The 17,175-nt window shown below is 45.8% G+C and overlaps 2 protein-coding genes across 2 annotated transcripts in view; one reads left to right on the forward strand and one right to left on the reverse strand.

Moving 5' to 3' along the window:
* Positions 1 to 37: 37 nt before the first annotated feature.
* On the forward strand, positions 38 to 7,085 carry LOC119377649 (uncharacterized). Its single transcript, XM_037647027.2, has 5 exons — positions 38 to 223; positions 1,212 to 1,411; positions 3,243 to 3,368; positions 4,503 to 5,775; positions 6,847 to 7,085. Exons 1-5 carry the CDS (start codon positions 38 to 40, stop codon positions 6,871 to 6,873), a joined length of 1,812 nt encoding a protein of 603 aa, XP_037502955.1. The 3' UTR covers positions 6,874 to 7,085.
* A 7,443-nt stretch (positions 7,086 to 14,528) lies between these two features.
* Positions 14,529 to 17,175, reverse strand: part of LOC119377648 (uncharacterized) — a 44,710-nt gene continuing 42,063 nt past the window's right edge. The window contains exon 4 of the mRNA XM_037647024.1: positions 14,529 to 14,717. Coding sequence (XP_037502952.1) covers positions 14,529 to 14,717 — 189 coding nt within the window. The remainder of the gene's footprint in view (positions 14,718 to 17,175) is intronic.

Here is a 17,175-nt window from a genome sequence, read left to right on the forward strand (position 1 = left end):
CAATCAATAATGAATATATTGTTTGTGTGCTGCAGATATGCGCCCAGCAGTGGAGGAAGTGGTGATTGATCCGTATGACTTCTTCATCGATGTGGGCAGCCTGGTGCTTGAAGGGCGGGTTCCGTGCTGCACTTCTCGCAAGGGTGTCATAGAGGGCCCTCACTGTCCACCCATTACTTCGGGACAAGCACGTCATAGTTGCCACAGTAACCCACTCGTTGAGGTACCACATGCCCTCTCTGATTCACTGTCATACTGATTAGAAGATAGAAATGCAAGAAAGATTACTAGTTAGGTTATTTCACTTTCCGCACCTGCTTGTGTGTTTTTGGGCACACGTGCAGTTAGTTTGTGGGTAAGTGTGCATTTTTAGCTCGCATCTATGCCATGCTTATTGTGCATATACTGTAGGCATATAAGGTACGCCATTTTGTCCATGCCTGTGTTCACATCACATTGAAATGATAGCACATGTGAATATATAACTGCAGTGTGATAATTGCTGTCATTGCACTGCGACTCTGGTGGTCTTGGTCTTCAGTCACTTGTTTGTGGCCATATTCAGCATTGCCTAACGGCATCACTTCTGCATCATTCAAAACATTTGTGGAGACGCGAGTTATGGTTATAGCTTCATTTGTAGCATGCAAGTTTGCGTCTCACCAAGCACATTGGCATGCCATGACTGGAAATGGCTAGGAAATAGATTATCACCAGATTAAAACAACGGTTAACCATAAAATTCATCTTGCTGCAGAGTGCGATATTGATGATTTTGAAAGAGACCGTAGAGTGATGATTCATGAATAAAAGATGAGCCCACTTGCGAAAGCGATTTCCGCTATTATTGGCCATAAAGAACAGATCTGTTCATGGCTGAAACATGGCAGGCACCTAGGCCAGGAGGCAAAGCATAGGGTTATTGTGCAGATTGGCATGGATATTGGGTGTGCCCTCCATAGCTATAACAAAGGTCGGAATTTGAAGAAGCAAGGGGAGCCGAGTCCCTCCCCTCTTTTGTTCCCGATGACTTCATTGGAAGTAGGGGGGGGGGGTCTAGAACCCCTCCTCCTGAAGCCCATGTCACCATCTCTAATCTTTCCTGTCATTCCTCATTTAACTTACCGCTGTACCCTGTATACGTGTCTTTAAGCAGGACAGCCCAGATTTTATACACAGCAGCTTAGCTGAAGCATGTCACCTTATTTCAGTGCCAGCGGTATGAGGTAGCCCTGAAGCACATGCTGATGCTCTGGAGAAACAGCATCCCAATGGCTGTCGAAGTCCTGCTGTCGCCAGACTGCGCCCAGTGTAGCAGCACGGACCACACAAGTGGCATTGACACCTCCTCAGCGCCTGATACATCGCATCTTCTGCTAGAACAGTGGTACATCCAAATGCTGCCAAGACGGTGAGTGCACTTGAAAAAAAAAGAAACGTTTCCTATGTGTTTGTGTAGGGCAGTGCTGGTAGTGGTGTTAGTCGAAGCAATGCTTCCGAAGAAAGCCCCTGTGATGGAGACATATGTCTGCAAACTCACTCATGAGTTAACTTTCTCAGACTTAGACCAATATGTGAGCCTGAGTCCGAGTGAGTCTGGCTGAGTGCAATTTTCGTGAATCTGAGTGCGAATGAGTCCACTTGACTATAATTCTTGTGAGTTTGAGTCCGAGTAAGTAGGAATGAGCAGTGCTTTGGTGAGGGTAACTCTGAGTCAGCCCAAATGAATAGAATTCTTGTGAGCATGAGTCCGAATCAGCCCTTCGCAGAAATATATTTTGTGACTATGAGTGAGCTTGGTTTATTCTGCCGACCATCAACAAAAAGTGTATCCAAAAATGATCGGTTGTAAGCTGTCTGTGAGCAGGCTTCCGCAGTTATGGTAGAGCAAATATTCAGATATCGTCCCTACCGCCTCCATCCACCACGCAATAGCTGTTGTGCCACCATGTTGAATGTGCAATGAGTTAACGATCTGACATTAACACTATCTAAAATTGATATTTTCGACATCTACGTGTATAGCACGCATAGGTCTGCATAAAAAGTGGAGCTCACTCAGATTCACTGAAGAAATATATCTTGTGCTTAGGGCTCACTCGAACTCAGCCTCACGAAAATTTTCCTCATCCGGGACTCGGAATTGAGACTGACTAATACTTTCGTCTAGTCTTCTCACCCCCATTCACTTATAGATATGTTTTTCATGGCAAGCTTTCCCTAGAGTTGACTCACTTAGAGAGAGACCGAACTGTGAGTCTGAGTGAGTCTGGCTGAGTAAAGTTTTGGTGAATCTGAGACTCAATGAGTCCGAGTGAGCCCATTCAAGCTGTGTATTGGCGATTTTGAGTAAGGTTGAGTACGAGTAAGCCCAGTTCAGAACTTTGGTTAGTTTGAGCAAGAGTGAGCCCAAAGCAAAAAATATATTTTTCGGGCGAGTGTGGATGACTTCCATTTATTTTGCCGACCTATGGTTGGAGAAGCTACACACCACGGCCTCTGAACATTTCATTCACTTCCATCTGCACTACTTACAAAGCCTTTTAAAAATGTTTATCGGTGAAGGCTTTATGGACAGTGTTTGACTATTGCTTACAGTGTATATCCATTATGGGCAACACTCGGCTGGCATTGATTCTATAGCCAAAATTGGAGACATGTTAAGTCTGAATTACGAAGAGTTTTAATTGCCTAGTGTTGAATAACTTACTGTACAACAGAGATGTGTGGTTGATCACTTTATGAGCATATGTGCCACACCTCATTGCATTCGAAAGAAAGAAAGTTGTATGATAAAATGCAGTGTACAAACAGGTGTACTACCCTGCCTTTGCAAGTTTACACATAGCTTCGATGGCTCTTTCTTGTACTGGCATTTGACAACACGTATAGCAGCCAGGATATCAAATGTCTTCGTGTTTTGACTACGCTCTCACATTTTGGTCATGTTGTCCGCGGCCTACAATGTGAACTGCGTTTGATTACCTAAACACTCGTCTGAATTAAATGGCCTTAGAGTGCATCACAGAAGCGGTGAGCTGTCAGATGTGTTGAGCCTTGTCTAAATTAGCAAATATGTAAAACTGCACCAAGTCGTACTACCGTGAACTTATTGTGTCGTTGTGGCAGCTTTGTGTTGACCTTTTATATCAAGCATTTGAAATAGAAATGATTGCTTGTTGATTTGCATGGATACATTGTTCTATATTCTGGAATCGGCTTGCCTCTTTTGCTTTCTGCAGTGTTTCAGAAGCGACCGCTCCGGCACGATGCCTGCTCCAGGCAATGCGGTCCTACCTTTACTTCTCGCAAATCAGTGCCTGGTATAGCCTCTCAGGTGGAAGGAGTCCTCGGAGCATCTACTACAGGTGTGCAAAAAGCTGCTTGTGCTGTTTAATTTATACAGGTTTTGCTGCATGGACGTTTTCTTGCCACTCATGTTAAAGTCACTTTCACCATCCACAATGCATAGGGGGTACCCATGGCATCGCCATTGAACATTGCAGATGTCGAGGGACTGACATGTAATAAGGTCTAGGTGGAATCCGAAAGAATTGCTAGTTCAACTGCAGAAGCTTCCTTACTTGCAAGCTGTGAGGGAAAAAGAAAAAAAAACTGTTTTAAGCTGTATAAACTGCGTGCCTGTTATTTCTTAAGTTCAGCTCATTGAAAGCTATAAGAAACAATTGATCAACTGTTGGTTGAAGGTAATGTTTGGCTAAGTTATCACAATGTATAGCTAGACCAGTTCATAATCATATCCAGCTACAGCCTATAAAGACCCATGTGCAAAGGAGGAGGCAATAACACTGGCAAATAAGATGATCTTGTTGTGCTGTGCTGTTCTAGTACACTCTAAAAAATTTGATATAACAGGTAAGGCGTAGGTTAGGTCTAGTTGGCACATGTTAAAGGTTTCAGTATATGTACAAAGACACAGCCTTTAACATGTTTAGCCAATACCCCAATATATTGTATATATGCCACCTGTATTGTAACAGATGTTAAGTACCCAAATGTTCCATTGTTTGTTATTGATAAGGATGTTTTGAATATGCTTGCGGTGCACATCCTCATAACCGACTGCATTGAAAAACTGCAGTGCATCATTGAATGATGGCAGTTAATGCTTTTTACAGGGTGACGGCAGAATTGTATCTAACCTAGCATGCAGGTTTACGTTAAAGCTTTTATTCACACTGTTCCCTTGTTGAAAGACTTGTTGCTGTATTGACCTTTGTACTAATAGCAACGTGTCTGTTTTCTGCCATGGCCCTCTCTTCAAAAGAAACAGAAACCTGAGCTTTCAATGAAGAAATATAAAAAGCGAAACAGTCCGTGATATTGTAAGGAGGACAGCATTCTGAAAGTAGCGCAGTGGCTGTTGTTTGTCTTCGAAAAATAACCAGCTGCTCTCATTGCAAAGCCCTCATTGGGACACGTTCCTCTGTAGAAGCACTGAACACTTTTTTTTTTTTGTGGTGTGTGTGTGCTTTCTGCAGGATCTCTGTGCCAGGAGAGGCATTCTCCAGCAAGTTCCTCTGCAGTCCTCACGTCCACAACTTTCCTGTGGCAAACCTTGGGCGCAACACTTACCTCAAGGTCTCTGTCAAGTCTGCACCCAGGTGCCCAAATGGCATACCGGCCATTGCCTGTGCCAAGCATCCTTCCGTGCCTCCCATGTCCACGACTCCTACTGAGCCATTGGGACCCACTATCACTGCCACACTTCAGAGCCGGTCCAACAGAGACGTTAACAATGATGGGCTCATCAGAAACGACGAGTCTGTTGCCAAGCGCAAGCCTAAAAAGCACAGCAAGGGCGACCTGTCGGCTGACGTACTGTTGGGGGAGAGCCTTCTCGATCCCCCGCAATCTCTGCAGATGTACCCCAAACGGTACCAAAGCCCATCGCGGTGTGGAAGCCCAAGTGTCGAGGCACCCGAGCATCTGTTGTTTGGGAGCCGAGCCCAGTCGCCTCTGGAGCCAAGCGGAGAAGCCGAGACGGAGCACAAGCGAGGAAGAGCACCGAGGCGCCCTGTGATTGAGCGCTTCCTTAAGAAGAGCGGAGAGCCACTGCCCGGTGATGTGTTTGCTCCAGATGCTCCCACTGCCAGCTCCAACCGGGTACAGCCAAGGAAGGAGGAAATAGCACCAACTCCTTTCTGGCCAAACCAGCAGCACAGCCGAGTGAGGAGCCTTATGGTTCCATTGCAGGCTCCGGAACAGCAAGCATCTTTTGTTCCGGCAACCCCTCAGTCCCCTCTTCTGCTCAGCAATGAGCGAGTCATCGCTAGTGTGGAAGAACTCGGTGAAAACAAACTGCCTGACAAGTTTGCTCGTGCTGCTTCGCCCGACCAGTGTGGATTGAAGCAGAGTTTCGAGGACATGAGTCTGTGTCACATTGGCAAACCGTCTGCCAAGCACAAACTGATCTCTAGCAGCTCTAGTTCAGTGTTACACGAGCAGCCGCCAGCTGCCAAGCCTCATTTTCAAAGGACGTCAGAGCCCAATGTGCAAAGCCAGTGTGTGGCGAGTACAGTGACCGATGACAAAGTGGAGCACAGGACCGTTGCGAAGGTGGTGAAAGCTAGTGGTAGCAGGTGTGATGGTGGTGTTGCAGCTCACAAGGAAGAAGCGAATCATACTAAGCGAGGTTTAGGGCACAGTAAAACCTGGAGCGAAGGTCTGTGTGACCTGAAGCTCAAGGATGGAGTGGTTGGGAAAGGCAGCCACATCTTCAACAACCTCATTCACAAGCACAAAGTGAGGCAGGTGGGTACGCACTTGCACAGAAGCCTGTTGCCTTGTCACTCCTGCCTTGACCTGTCTTTCTTTCTATGCTTTAGTAGTGTCAGTACTTGTGTATTTAATCTATCAGACCGCACATTTCTCTTAACTTGTCCTATATTAAAAATGTTATGTTGCTGTTTGCCCCTTTTAGCCCTCTGCTTGTTTGACTATCTTTCTCTTATCCTTACTTTCTTGTATTGCATAAATCTAAGTACCCTCACTGAATATTGTCCTGAGGTCATTAGTGCAGCGACTGATGTGTGTCTCTATGCTCTTTGCTTATTACCTGTCAGGTCTCCAAGCCACAAATGGGTACATAGACATCATGCATTGCTTGTGGAATGAGTGTCCTTTCAGCGAACTTGACTGCATTGCTTTGCAAGTGGCTTTAAGGAGTAATGTCTGCCATAGAATCTTTCAGTTTTGTCGTTGCAAATACTAGTCGCTGTGGTTATTTGAAGAACTCAGCATTCCAAGTTTGAGAGCATCACATTTTCAAAGAGCGGAAAAGCATGCATTCTCACAAACATCGCATGATGCACATGTCCCTTTTCGTGGTTTCGAAACCGAACAAGGTTTGAGCAAAAAGCGAAGCTTCAGTCGCTGTTTGTGCAGTCTTTGTCAAAAGTTCTGAAGCCACCGCATTCCTAGACAAGACTTGTCATTGGGCTTGTGTGCCGAGATTCCTGTAGAACGTTCACTCCTCTGAAGCACCAGAGGTTGACTGTTCTCACAGCCCTTATCCGAGCGTTAAGTGTCTTGGAACAGTGCTCAGAGACAGATCTTGTCACTTGCAGGGTGGCTTTTAAACTTTTGACGTAGGCATACGTTTCTACTGAGGACTTTTGTTTGCAATGGTACATTTATAGGACTTCTACGACCTTTAATTTGTTTTAATTTTTACCTTGATTATTACATTAATAGCATAGTTAGCATGTAAATGTACCAGCATTGTAGTTTGCACTATCCAGTCAGGAGTGATTGATTTGTTCTATAGCAGTCGCCTTGCTTCTTTGCCTTAGTTCCTTAACAATGAATTCCCTTCCCCTACAGAACATCCTTAAGTGTTGCAGTCGATGAAGATTGGGCACATTTTGCGTCTTCATTCTCACCTAGGCGGGCAGTTAGCATATTGTACGCCGTCTAGTAGAGTTACCTAAGTGAGCAGCCGCTTTTGTAAGTTACACAGACGTGTCTTTCATACATACCTAATTAATCAAGAATAGATTTTGTTAACTACAAGCTTTGAAGCACCATTTAGGCTTTTAATTTATATATGGACTTGCTAAACTCGCATGAAGTATATATGATGCTAAGTCTAAATAGAGCTGTTTGTGATTTTAACAAAATTAATCAATCTTTACTTGCTTTAGCAAACATTAACAACTAAAGGCAGGGTATTCTCTGTTCTAAACTTCTGAAACTGTAAGGAAAATGTTGAGTTGATTGCTGGCAGAATATTGACATGCAAGCTTTTACAGCACCAAATTCATCCTAAAATTCAGCTAATATTGTTCTGTAAGAATGTAATTTGACATTTGACATTTTATTCACACTACCTACTTTCACAGTTGTGAAATTTTCATAATTTCCAATTAAGATTTAAGCAATGCTTACTTGTAAGTCTTGCACATTATAACAATCTCTGTAAAGTGTCAGCATTTTTAAAGCTTATTGAAACTAGACTGCAACCTTTAGCATTTTATCATTTATATAATAACTGTCATTTATTGCATGCAAAGAGTAGTGCACATTAAGCATCTGAAAGTGATAAAATGCTATTTATTATGACTTTCCCTAAAGATGCTATGGCATTTTTGCTGCTGCTTTATGTGTCTGGGTATCTGGTAGAGTATCAAATAAAGCTAATTTCTACTGAATTCTATTTCTACATTCTACTGAATCATTTCTACAGCTGCTTACACATAAAATTTGTTCAGGTACCACCAACTAGTACTGCGTACATATGTTGGCAATCTGGCTCATAATCCCCCTGTAGTTTTAAATGTTGACTGTTTCGATAGTGTGACCAAAAATGTGAACGTTTGTTTAATGTGGAACTTTCAAAAGTCTTTCACAATCGTAGCTCAAACACAGTCATTTATAGTACCACAAGTTCATGGGCTCACACTTCAAACTGCAAGCATTATCAAATGTATTTTATAAAGAGTTTCCCAATTTGTGCACCTGTAATAATAACATTTCATTGTTTTTGTCTGAAAAAAACTGGGGAAGATGTCCCAAGACCTATATATACAACTCCAAATTTTAAACATTCATAGCTAGTATTTCCACTTCATCACAAGCCGTGCCATTTTGTTTACTGCTGCAGTTCTCGAAATATCCAGACATAGCTAACGTACTTGAACGAATAAGTAATGCTGTACCCAGACTCGCAAAAATTTTGCTTTGGTTTTGTAAGCAGGCAAGTCATGCTTTTATAAGAGAATTTGGCCTTCTGTCTGTGCAAGATTCCAAATGGGTGGACAGAGAAGATCAGGTTATTTAAATTATGTTGTATGATAACATATTTTGTTAATTTTGCAACACGAGAAGTGACTTCCCTTAGCGATAGATGTTAAACATAATTGGGTTTACAATCTCTCCTTGTTTCCAAGTTTAAGAAGTGTCACATGGCAGAGACATTGCAGCTAATGGGAAAAAATTTGTCAGCTGGTGAAGCTATGTTCAAAAGAAAAATGCTTGGATGAATTGAAAGCCTATGGATTTAAGTAAAGCATTGACATAAGTTGCGGAAAACAATATCACACACATCACAGGAATGAGCCATTACCAAGAAATTCTGGCCACACTGCTGTGAACAAAGCTACCGTGTTGCAAGCAGCTTAGCTTGCTTAACGAGCCTTCCGGCTTCAGCCACTTCATCTCGTGCATAGTACGTAAGATGTAACGTTCTCAGCATCAAGAATGCCATGGCTTCTTTCAACGCTACTCTTTATAGAATGGTGCTTCATCTAGAGAGGAAAGTTCTTTCTGTCCTTCCTTTCCTACGACTTGTTGTTTCCTGCCTGTCTTGTTCACTGGCAAATGATGTGGGCTGGGCACGCATGTTTTACGCTTCATCGTTACTACCACTTCAGATGATGTGCAAAGCCGGAATCATCCAGTGCCTACAGCGGCGGAGCGTGCTCAGTTCCGCCGCTCTTTGGACAGTGCCACCTCAATGGTCTTCCATCAGAAGACTGGTCTGCCTCTAACTTCTAGTCCCGTAAGTGTTCTAGCATTGGTTGACTGTATGTGTAGGGATGACGAGCAAAAACCACTTAAACTGCTTCCAGTCCAAGCTATAGTCCAAGTGATAAGTGATTCTGGCATGCTTTTCATCATCATAATAGAGAAAATAAGTGTGGAAGCGTTGAATAGACTAACAATACAGTGCAGACCACTTATAACGTAACCGCATATAGTGCAGGACCGGTTATAATGCGGTCTTTTTCGACTCCCGTTTACCCTCCCATAGAACCGCATGTATACGCATACCGCTTATTGTGCAGTCCCCCCAAGATGAAATACCGTTTATACATGCGGTTGCGGGAAAATATTTCTGACAAAACGCGTAGCGAGTGCGGTTCTCAAAGGAGGTACGCCGCTGGGGAGGGAGCACGAGGTCGTTACGAAGGGCGAGGGCACGCACAGTGAACGAACGAGGGGCGGAGGGGAGGAAAAAGACGGCGGCAGCGCTGCGCGGGCTCGCCGAGTGGGGAAGGCTGGTGGTGCCTAGGCGACGGAGTAGCCTTTGCACCGGCGGCGGCAAGGCTCCGCCGCTCCGCGGCCGCTTGCCGGCAGCGCGTTCCGCGTGGAACGTACGATCGCGCCCTCATCAAGTGCACTTAAAAGTAAGTTTCCTGTCGGGAAAAGCGCCGTCGACTCGTCGTTATCACACCTTATCACACTTTCTGCAGATATCGCGTTTGCTACCTCGTCCGCAAATTGAAAATTTTGCGGCCTTCATGACGCCGAGCTTTCGCCTTTTCTGCCAGTGCGCGGACTTAAACGAGCTTGGCGGGCTTTTGTCGCCGTTGATCTCCCGGCCGCGAACACATACTTCGTATCACGCGCGCTGTTCTTGGTTTAGTGCTTGAGTGCGACTTTTCGACCTCCGATCTTCTTTGTCTTGGACAAACTTCCCGCGACAACCTGCTGAACCGCAGGCTAGGCCTAATCACGTTGGTTGCTTTTCGTAGCGGTTCGCGGGGCGATAAAAGTGGGCGGTTTGGTGCGAATCAACGAAACTTTTTCCGATGGCTGCACTTGAAGGGAAGGGAATCATATCGGTAATGAAAACGAGGGCATGGTCGGCACATGCAACTCTCGAATGGTGGTTCCGGATTCGATTGCAATGTCTTGGGCATCGCGTGCGCGCCCGGAAATCGAACGATCGGTACCGCTCAGCACGTGAAATTCGGTCGCGATTCGACATGGTTTCTGTTGTAATGCGCATACCTCGAGGTGGCCTGAAACGTAGTCGGCCGAATTTCCGCAGATGGCACTTTGTTTTGTTTGCTTTTTCCCCCGGTTCATTCGTTGGCAATGCGGGTCTTTGGCGGATAATTTTTGAACATTCCGAGATTTAAGTGGTTGTAAGCGCCCCAAATCGCATGTGTTGATAATCGGACACGCGAGGCTACATGCTCAACATGTTTTGCGCAAGTGCAGCCTTTGAAGAAGGTTGTTTTGGTTATAGTGCGGTACCGCTTATAGTGCGGATATTCGCGACTCCGGCGACTTACGTTATAAGCGGTCTATACTGTATTGTTAAACGAGGAATTGTGATGTCATGGTTACGCACGGCATTGGAAAAAAATCTTGCGCACATAAGATGAGCAGTAGTTTCCAGCTGCAAAGTGATCAAAACAGGCGATCCTGCATATCGTTGTATCGGCTTGCGAAAATCGGTTTCACATGGCAAAGAAGATTAATACGGACGTCCTCCATCCGTGAGTAATAAAGAAAACTAGAAAACATTGCAGTTATTCCACAGTTGCATGGCCTGAAGAACGTAGGGAAGCGATGTGGGGGTGAAGGTTGTGCTTGCCGCCCCAAATAAGCTTAGTCGCATTAAGGTCGCAGGGGTATGCAGTGGGCAAAGAAAAATGCGATCCGAGGCATGCCAATTATTTTGTCAATTGTGTAGGAGTTAACCGCAAATTTCTCTTTCTAGTGTCCACATGCACGTCGGCCAGACTGGTTGATGTATTAACACGCTCCTCAGCAAGCATCGAAATTCATTGAATGGAGCCATCTCATCTCGCATCGCTATGTCAGTCATGCAAATGTAATCCCATCTTCGAAAGCACAGTAATTTTGTACCATCAACATAATCAGACAACGCGAGAAATTTCGGAGGCATATCATGTCACAAATAGCGCCACACTTTGTGTCAGTCAACCTTATTAATTGACTGTAAGCACATGCCTTGATTGTTTGACTTTTTGTGCCTCTTTATGACACGCGTGATGCACACCCATTTTGTATACAGTTGAACCCGTTATAAACGAACTCGAAAGGGTCGCGAAAAGTGGTCGTTATATCAGTAGTTCGGTGTATGCGGACTCGCCCTTAAAAACGTGCGCCTTAGCGGCCAAGCCGCTTTTTTTTGCTTTGAACGTTTGTTAAAGTGCTAACAACCCTTCGTGACAAGCTAAGCCTCTTCGCGTCGTGAAGCGACGCCCGCTGCGTGCTCACGACGTGAATTAACCCGCCTTTGCTGAGCTGGACACTTTTTACCGAGACGCGGTACCGCGACGTGGAGCGGATTTTCCCTGGCTAGGTTGCGTGCAGCGCGTCGCCTACTCGGCTCGTGGAGTCACTGCCGGGCCGCTTGCTGTATGCCGTATGCGCGCGTGTGTACGTTCTTCGTGCTGCTTCACTCCGGACCGTGCACGTGTATGGCGACTAGCCTCTTCGTTCAACGCGGCGAAACAAGCATTTTGCAAGCAAAGCGCACTCGACGTCTCCAGCGATGCTCTCACGGCCCTGCACAACGATGCGCGGCCGCACTTGAGTTGTCACCTAGACAAACACGCAGTATATTACTCGCTGTCAGGCATCGACGTGCTCCGGTGCCCGCGCCGCTCAACAACAGCGAGCTACTTTCGTTTCTACAAAGCGACGCGCACTTTAAAGCGGTCTCCACGACGCTGCGGCGGCGAACTTGCGAACGGCAGCAGGGCGCGCTCGTGCCGCCGCAATCCGCAGTGTACGGCGTACGCCACACGCGCAGCCGAGCAGATATCTACAGATGACTGATAAGGTTGTCGGCTATAAGTCAGAATGGCACGTTCATACGACGGCCGCCACCTCGCCTTCGCTCTTTTCTGGTGCTTATCCCCGAAAGCATCGCCGCAATCGCGCGGAAGTCGTAATCACCGATCGACCGGTCTCTGCCATTACCGAAAAGAAGGACGACCCTTTGCGGCACATTGTGGCGTCGACGAGTTTAGGGACGCAGTGAACCTTTTTGCGATGGGAAAGTTGTTGCGGTTATCACTTCTTGCATTATGCCTTCTTGCATTCCAAGGCATTGTTTGGTTCATCGCAGGCGGTCGTAGCTGCAGAGAACGGCGTCAGGAAAGGTTACCGTGCGAAAGCTGACCGCAAGGCTTCATGCTGCCTACTATTTTTTCTTTCCTCACTGCCATTCTGCCACTGAAGAAACGCCTGGAAAGTGAGCGACCTCGCTCGCAGCATCCGAAATCTGCGTGCGGGCTTGCCGATCTGGGTATCTTAGTCGCGAGTAAACTGGAGTGCGGCACGCGCGGGCGCGCGCCCTTGTCACGCTTTAGAAGGAATGTTTTAACATTTTTTCGCTTCGTATGCGCCATATTTTTACCGCGACCGTGTCTGAAGTGTTCGTTGTAAAAGTAGAAGGCTTTGAAAAATGTTCGCTATATGTGGACGCAGCTTCAGTGGTTAGCATAGGAAAATCGTAAGTGCACCCAAATATGGTCGTTATAACCGATAGATCCGTTATATGTGGGATCGTTATAGTGGGTTCGACTGTATATGCTTTTTTTCACGCGTGCAAATAAACTTCAGTTGTGTGTGAGTGCTGGTTTTGCATTTCCTTCCTTTTACTGCTTCTTTCTTTTTTAGCTCTAAGTATTATTCGAACCTGTAGTTATAGTACCAACGAAGGTAAGTAGGCACTTATCGTTCGTTACATATATGGTGCGAGCGACGCAGTGAATGTATCTCATTTCCCCAAATGCCGACTGCAACTTCCTAGTGTACTCCTTTAAATATCAGAAACTTACACTGTACTCGTCCACAGTGTCGATGGACGTTGATTCCAAATGCATCTGCGAATCATAGATCGCTCCTGCACTTCATAGGCAACTGTTTTCTTCTTTTTTTTTTATGCCGTAACGCACACTGGCGCCAAAAAAATAAATAAAAGGAGACGCTTCTGAGCCGCTCAGGCTGGTCCAACAGTAGAACAGATGAAAATCATCGAGAGGCCGTCGCAACCAAACACTGAAGTTCGTGATTGAATTGTGCAGTAACATGTTGCACCTTGCCAAATTCACTGTGTCTAAGAAGTCCTGGCACGGCGCAAGCGGAAAGCTACAGCGCGAGGCCCGCGCGCTCGTCGCGGCGGCTGCTGCATGCAGCGTACGCACTTTTCCCCATGAGTGCTTGCGCGCCCGTTGGTGGCGCTCGTGTGCTTGAAAAGGTCTATTATCACTTTGTTAATGCATAGTTTTTGAATACAGTTGTACACCATAAATGTATAATTGAAGTCCCGAAATGAAAAAAAAAAAAAAAAGACGGTTGAGGAGCTCATTGCAGGAATTGAATAATCAGGTTTTAATGCATGACACAGCGGAAAACGCTTTGAGTACATCTTTTGAAAAACACACAGAACACGTTCTGGGCAGCCTAGCTGAAAATAATCAGTTTTTGTAACGGTGCACAGATATGCAGAGCACAGGCAGGTAACAACAGAACAATTATGAGTGCACAAACAGTCAGCAAGCAAATAAATGTTCTTTTTGCAATGCACTCGCTTCAATGCCTGTTCCATGTACTATTTCAGTACATATTTCTTTAGTCTTGTGGGTCACTACTGTTATTCATGTCATTCACTTATTACAGCTCTTGCTCTCTGCAGCATGCTGGTGCAGATGGCCAGTTTGTACCTAGGTAATACGGACTCATGGCCTATGTTTCTCACATAAGTCATTGGTGGTTAATATGCATGCACTCAAGAGATTACTGCGTCACTTGCCCAGTTCTAACTTCCACTAACGCACTCCAACATCATCACGATGACATCGTTTTATAGTTAGTCAAAGGCATTTCTGGCAATATTACTGGTGTTACTGAGATACCTTTGTGCAAAACGTCATTTTTTTTCTGCAGTTTTTTGAAGTTTGCCACAATTTTACAGCTAGAGTCTCATATAAACCGGACTGTGTGCACAATGCAAACAGCGTCACACATTCTTGAATGTGGTTACTTGTAAATGTTTGCCGAATGTCACACTGGACAACCGACAGGTGTCACGGACTGCGATTTGCTTGCCCCAACGTGTAGTGTACAGCAGTACCGCCAGATGGCAGCATGGCATGTACTGCTTTCTGTAATAAGGGCTGCCAATAAACCTGACGTCACTTGTCCACCCGGAGACTCAGCTGTCGTGTCACTTACTCGCCCGATGCACATCGACACAACACACTCGACCAGTCCGACAAAGCAAGCAGAGTGTTCACTCACGGGTGCGGCGCTCCATAGGGAGGCCCCTTCTTGCTGGAGTACACATCCAACGTGCTACTCTGGTAGCTGGAACCAGTGTCTCGCAGTGGGGCCATGGTGGAACCACTTCCAAAAGGTGCCACGTGCTGCTGCATGTGCTGGGCTCCCACAGAGGCCGTGCCACTGTAAGTTGTTGTGGAGCCCACCTGCAATGGCAGAGCAGAACCACCATCAGGTTTTGCGCAGCCAACCTCCGTTTGCAATAATATATTGGCACTGTGGTTTTCATTCGTTCTGGTGCGCAGCTTAGTGGCTAAGGCGGATGTGAGTTTCATTCCTAGCCATGGTGACCACATGTCAATCGGGGTGAAATGCAAAATTCATCCACAGACGAACAAATCACAAATTAATTATCATCAGCAGCAGCATTCGTCATTATCAGCCCATTTATGTCGCCTGTAGGACAAAGGCACTACTCCATTTTACCCACAGCTTCGTCCCTCCCCCTAGCTCGCTGCCTTCCTTGGCTGTGCTTCTTATACCTTGGTATAGATTGCACTGCTCTAAACAAGTTGGGGCACAATGGCGCACCCCTGCTATCACCTATGTCACTTTGTTCCCTGACCCATTCTGACACCTACTATTTTTTGGTTCCACAGCATGCTTTATGGTCCGTAAGAAGCTCTTTGCGGCAAAGAGTAATAAAGGCCTTCAATATCCGTACTAAAAGCTTTACAACAGTCGGGTTCTCCTCTGAGAGAAACTGAACTAGCACCCGAGAATTACGCATGCGAAAAGGGTCTGAAAAACTCGGAGGCTAAGTAGTTCTGCAGGTAACTAGATACAGCGATTGCCAGGTGCCTTTCTCTGAAACGATTGCCGAAAAGGAATATCGTTCCTAGTGTTTTCGCTGAAAAAAATGTTCTAAAGTAAGTGATTTAGCCTTCTTGACATTACAAGCTATCCTCTGTAGATTATGTCCTAACAAAAGATCGACAGCAGGTTTTTTACCGCCCTGAAATTCTTTTTTATGGCTGCTAACCTTTCTTCTGAGAACATACTGTCCGGTATAATTATGAAATACCCTTCTCAGTGATGCTACCGAGGACTTCTGATTTGGAGCAATTCTTGGAGCAGCAAAATTTCCATTTTGGTGGAGCAGCAAAAATTTTCATCTTGGAGCACTTTGGAGCAGATAATTTTGCATCAGGGAGCACTTTAGGGCAGCTTACATCCTGGAGTGCACTAGAGAAGCAAACTGCATTGACATTCAAGCATCTGAATAATTATGGGGCTCTTATGAAGAGCTAGAAAAGGAGAAAAAATCTCACAGGGTCCCTTACGCATTCGCCTAAGACGACTCGAAGATGAAAGCCATCTTTTTCTTCTCGCTTGATGTATTTATCCTCCCCCGCCCCCCTCTCGAAGCTCTCTGCACCTTACGTGCTTTCGTACCGTCACTAAGATCGGAGGCATTGCAAGCTTTCTGCATCACGCCTGGTTTTGCACTGCCTCCATGATCAGCGCACCGATCATTGAGGCAGTGCAAAGCGACGATGTCATGTGACGACATCATCATGTAACTTCACAGAGTATAACGTCACAAGTTTTATCGATCCATGATATCAGACGACGCCATCACGTCATAATTTTTTGTGCATCACTCTGCTGATGCCACCGACGCCGACGGTCAATTTCCGTGTTTGATGAGGCATATAAGGCTTTCACAATAATAGCGCTAACAGCCTGGCCTTCAGCAACCTGGCCGTGCATATCAAACTGGTCTCCACCATGTCGCCACTGTGCCGTGCGCCACTGTGCCTCACAGAGTGGAATGGCTCCTCAATTTCTTTTCTCTTAAGGGGAGATGCTCCTTGGAAAATGTTTTCTTTTAAAGGGGTACTGACACAAAATTTCGCGGCCGAGATAGCCTGCTAGATCGATTCCCGTGTACGTCCGTGTACCATCTGCAAAATATCGACAGCGAATAAAGCTTGGAAGGTATTTTATATGAATTTCGAAGTTCGCGAGCGCGATCCAGCATTATAGGCCACACCTGGTGCATTGACACCCTCGGAGGTGACCCGAGGTGACCCCCCTACTTCCCCTACCTAACCATTGCAGCCGGTACAAGTTATGATGACGTCGTATCCGCCATTTCTGTTTGGCGCGCTTCCCGACGAATCGCTCCTCGCCAGCGGGTCAAACCTGAAGTGATTTGCCACGTCGAAAATTTCTTCCATTCCCGGCGCAAGAAAATCGTCGCCATCAGCGACGATGAGCCCGGCAACGACAGACCGCGCGGAAATGCGTCACTGTTCTGTGTGCTCACGTGACCGAGCGTTTCACTCGCTAGGTGGTGATAGTTGCACCCGGCGGCTTGTCGTTTTTGGAGCTCTGTAAAACCGAAACTGAGGCTGTGTCGGTAATGAAGAGCTTGTAATTAATTATCTGTCGCGCGCTGCAGCAAACGATGTGCCGTGTTATGACTAACAGGCCCCCAGCAACACATTGCAGCAAAAAAACGCGGGGCGAAAATTTTTGTGTCAGGACTCCTTTAAGTATTTGTCACAGCTCAATGAAACTTTCACCATTTATAGAGTTTGAGCTCCTCTTTTCAAATCTCCTTTTATTTTTTTTATAGCTCATTTGGTTAATTTTTTG

Source organism: Rhipicephalus sanguineus, unplaced genomic scaffold, assembly GCF_013339695.2.
Source record: "Rhipicephalus sanguineus isolate Rsan-2018 unplaced genomic scaffold, BIME_Rsan_1.4 Seq53, whole genome shotgun sequence".
NCBI lineage: Eukaryota > Metazoa > Arthropoda > Arachnida > Ixodida > Ixodidae > Rhipicephalus > Rhipicephalus sanguineus.

Bases quoted from the DNA above. Each gene is read 5' to 3' on its own strand.
- LOC119377649 (XM_037647027.2), top strand. From the start codon at position 38: ATGCGCCCAGCAGTGGAGGAAGTGGTGATTGATCCGTATGACTTCTTC. The intron at 224-1,211 runs GTACCACATGCC...ACCTTATTTCAG, and splicing joins ACAGTAACCCACTCGTTGAG to TGCCAGCGGTATGAGGTAGC. The intron at 5,776-6,846 runs GTGGGTACGCAC...CTTCCCCTACAG, and splicing joins ACAAGCACAAAGTGAGGCAG to AACATCCTTAAGTGTTGCAG.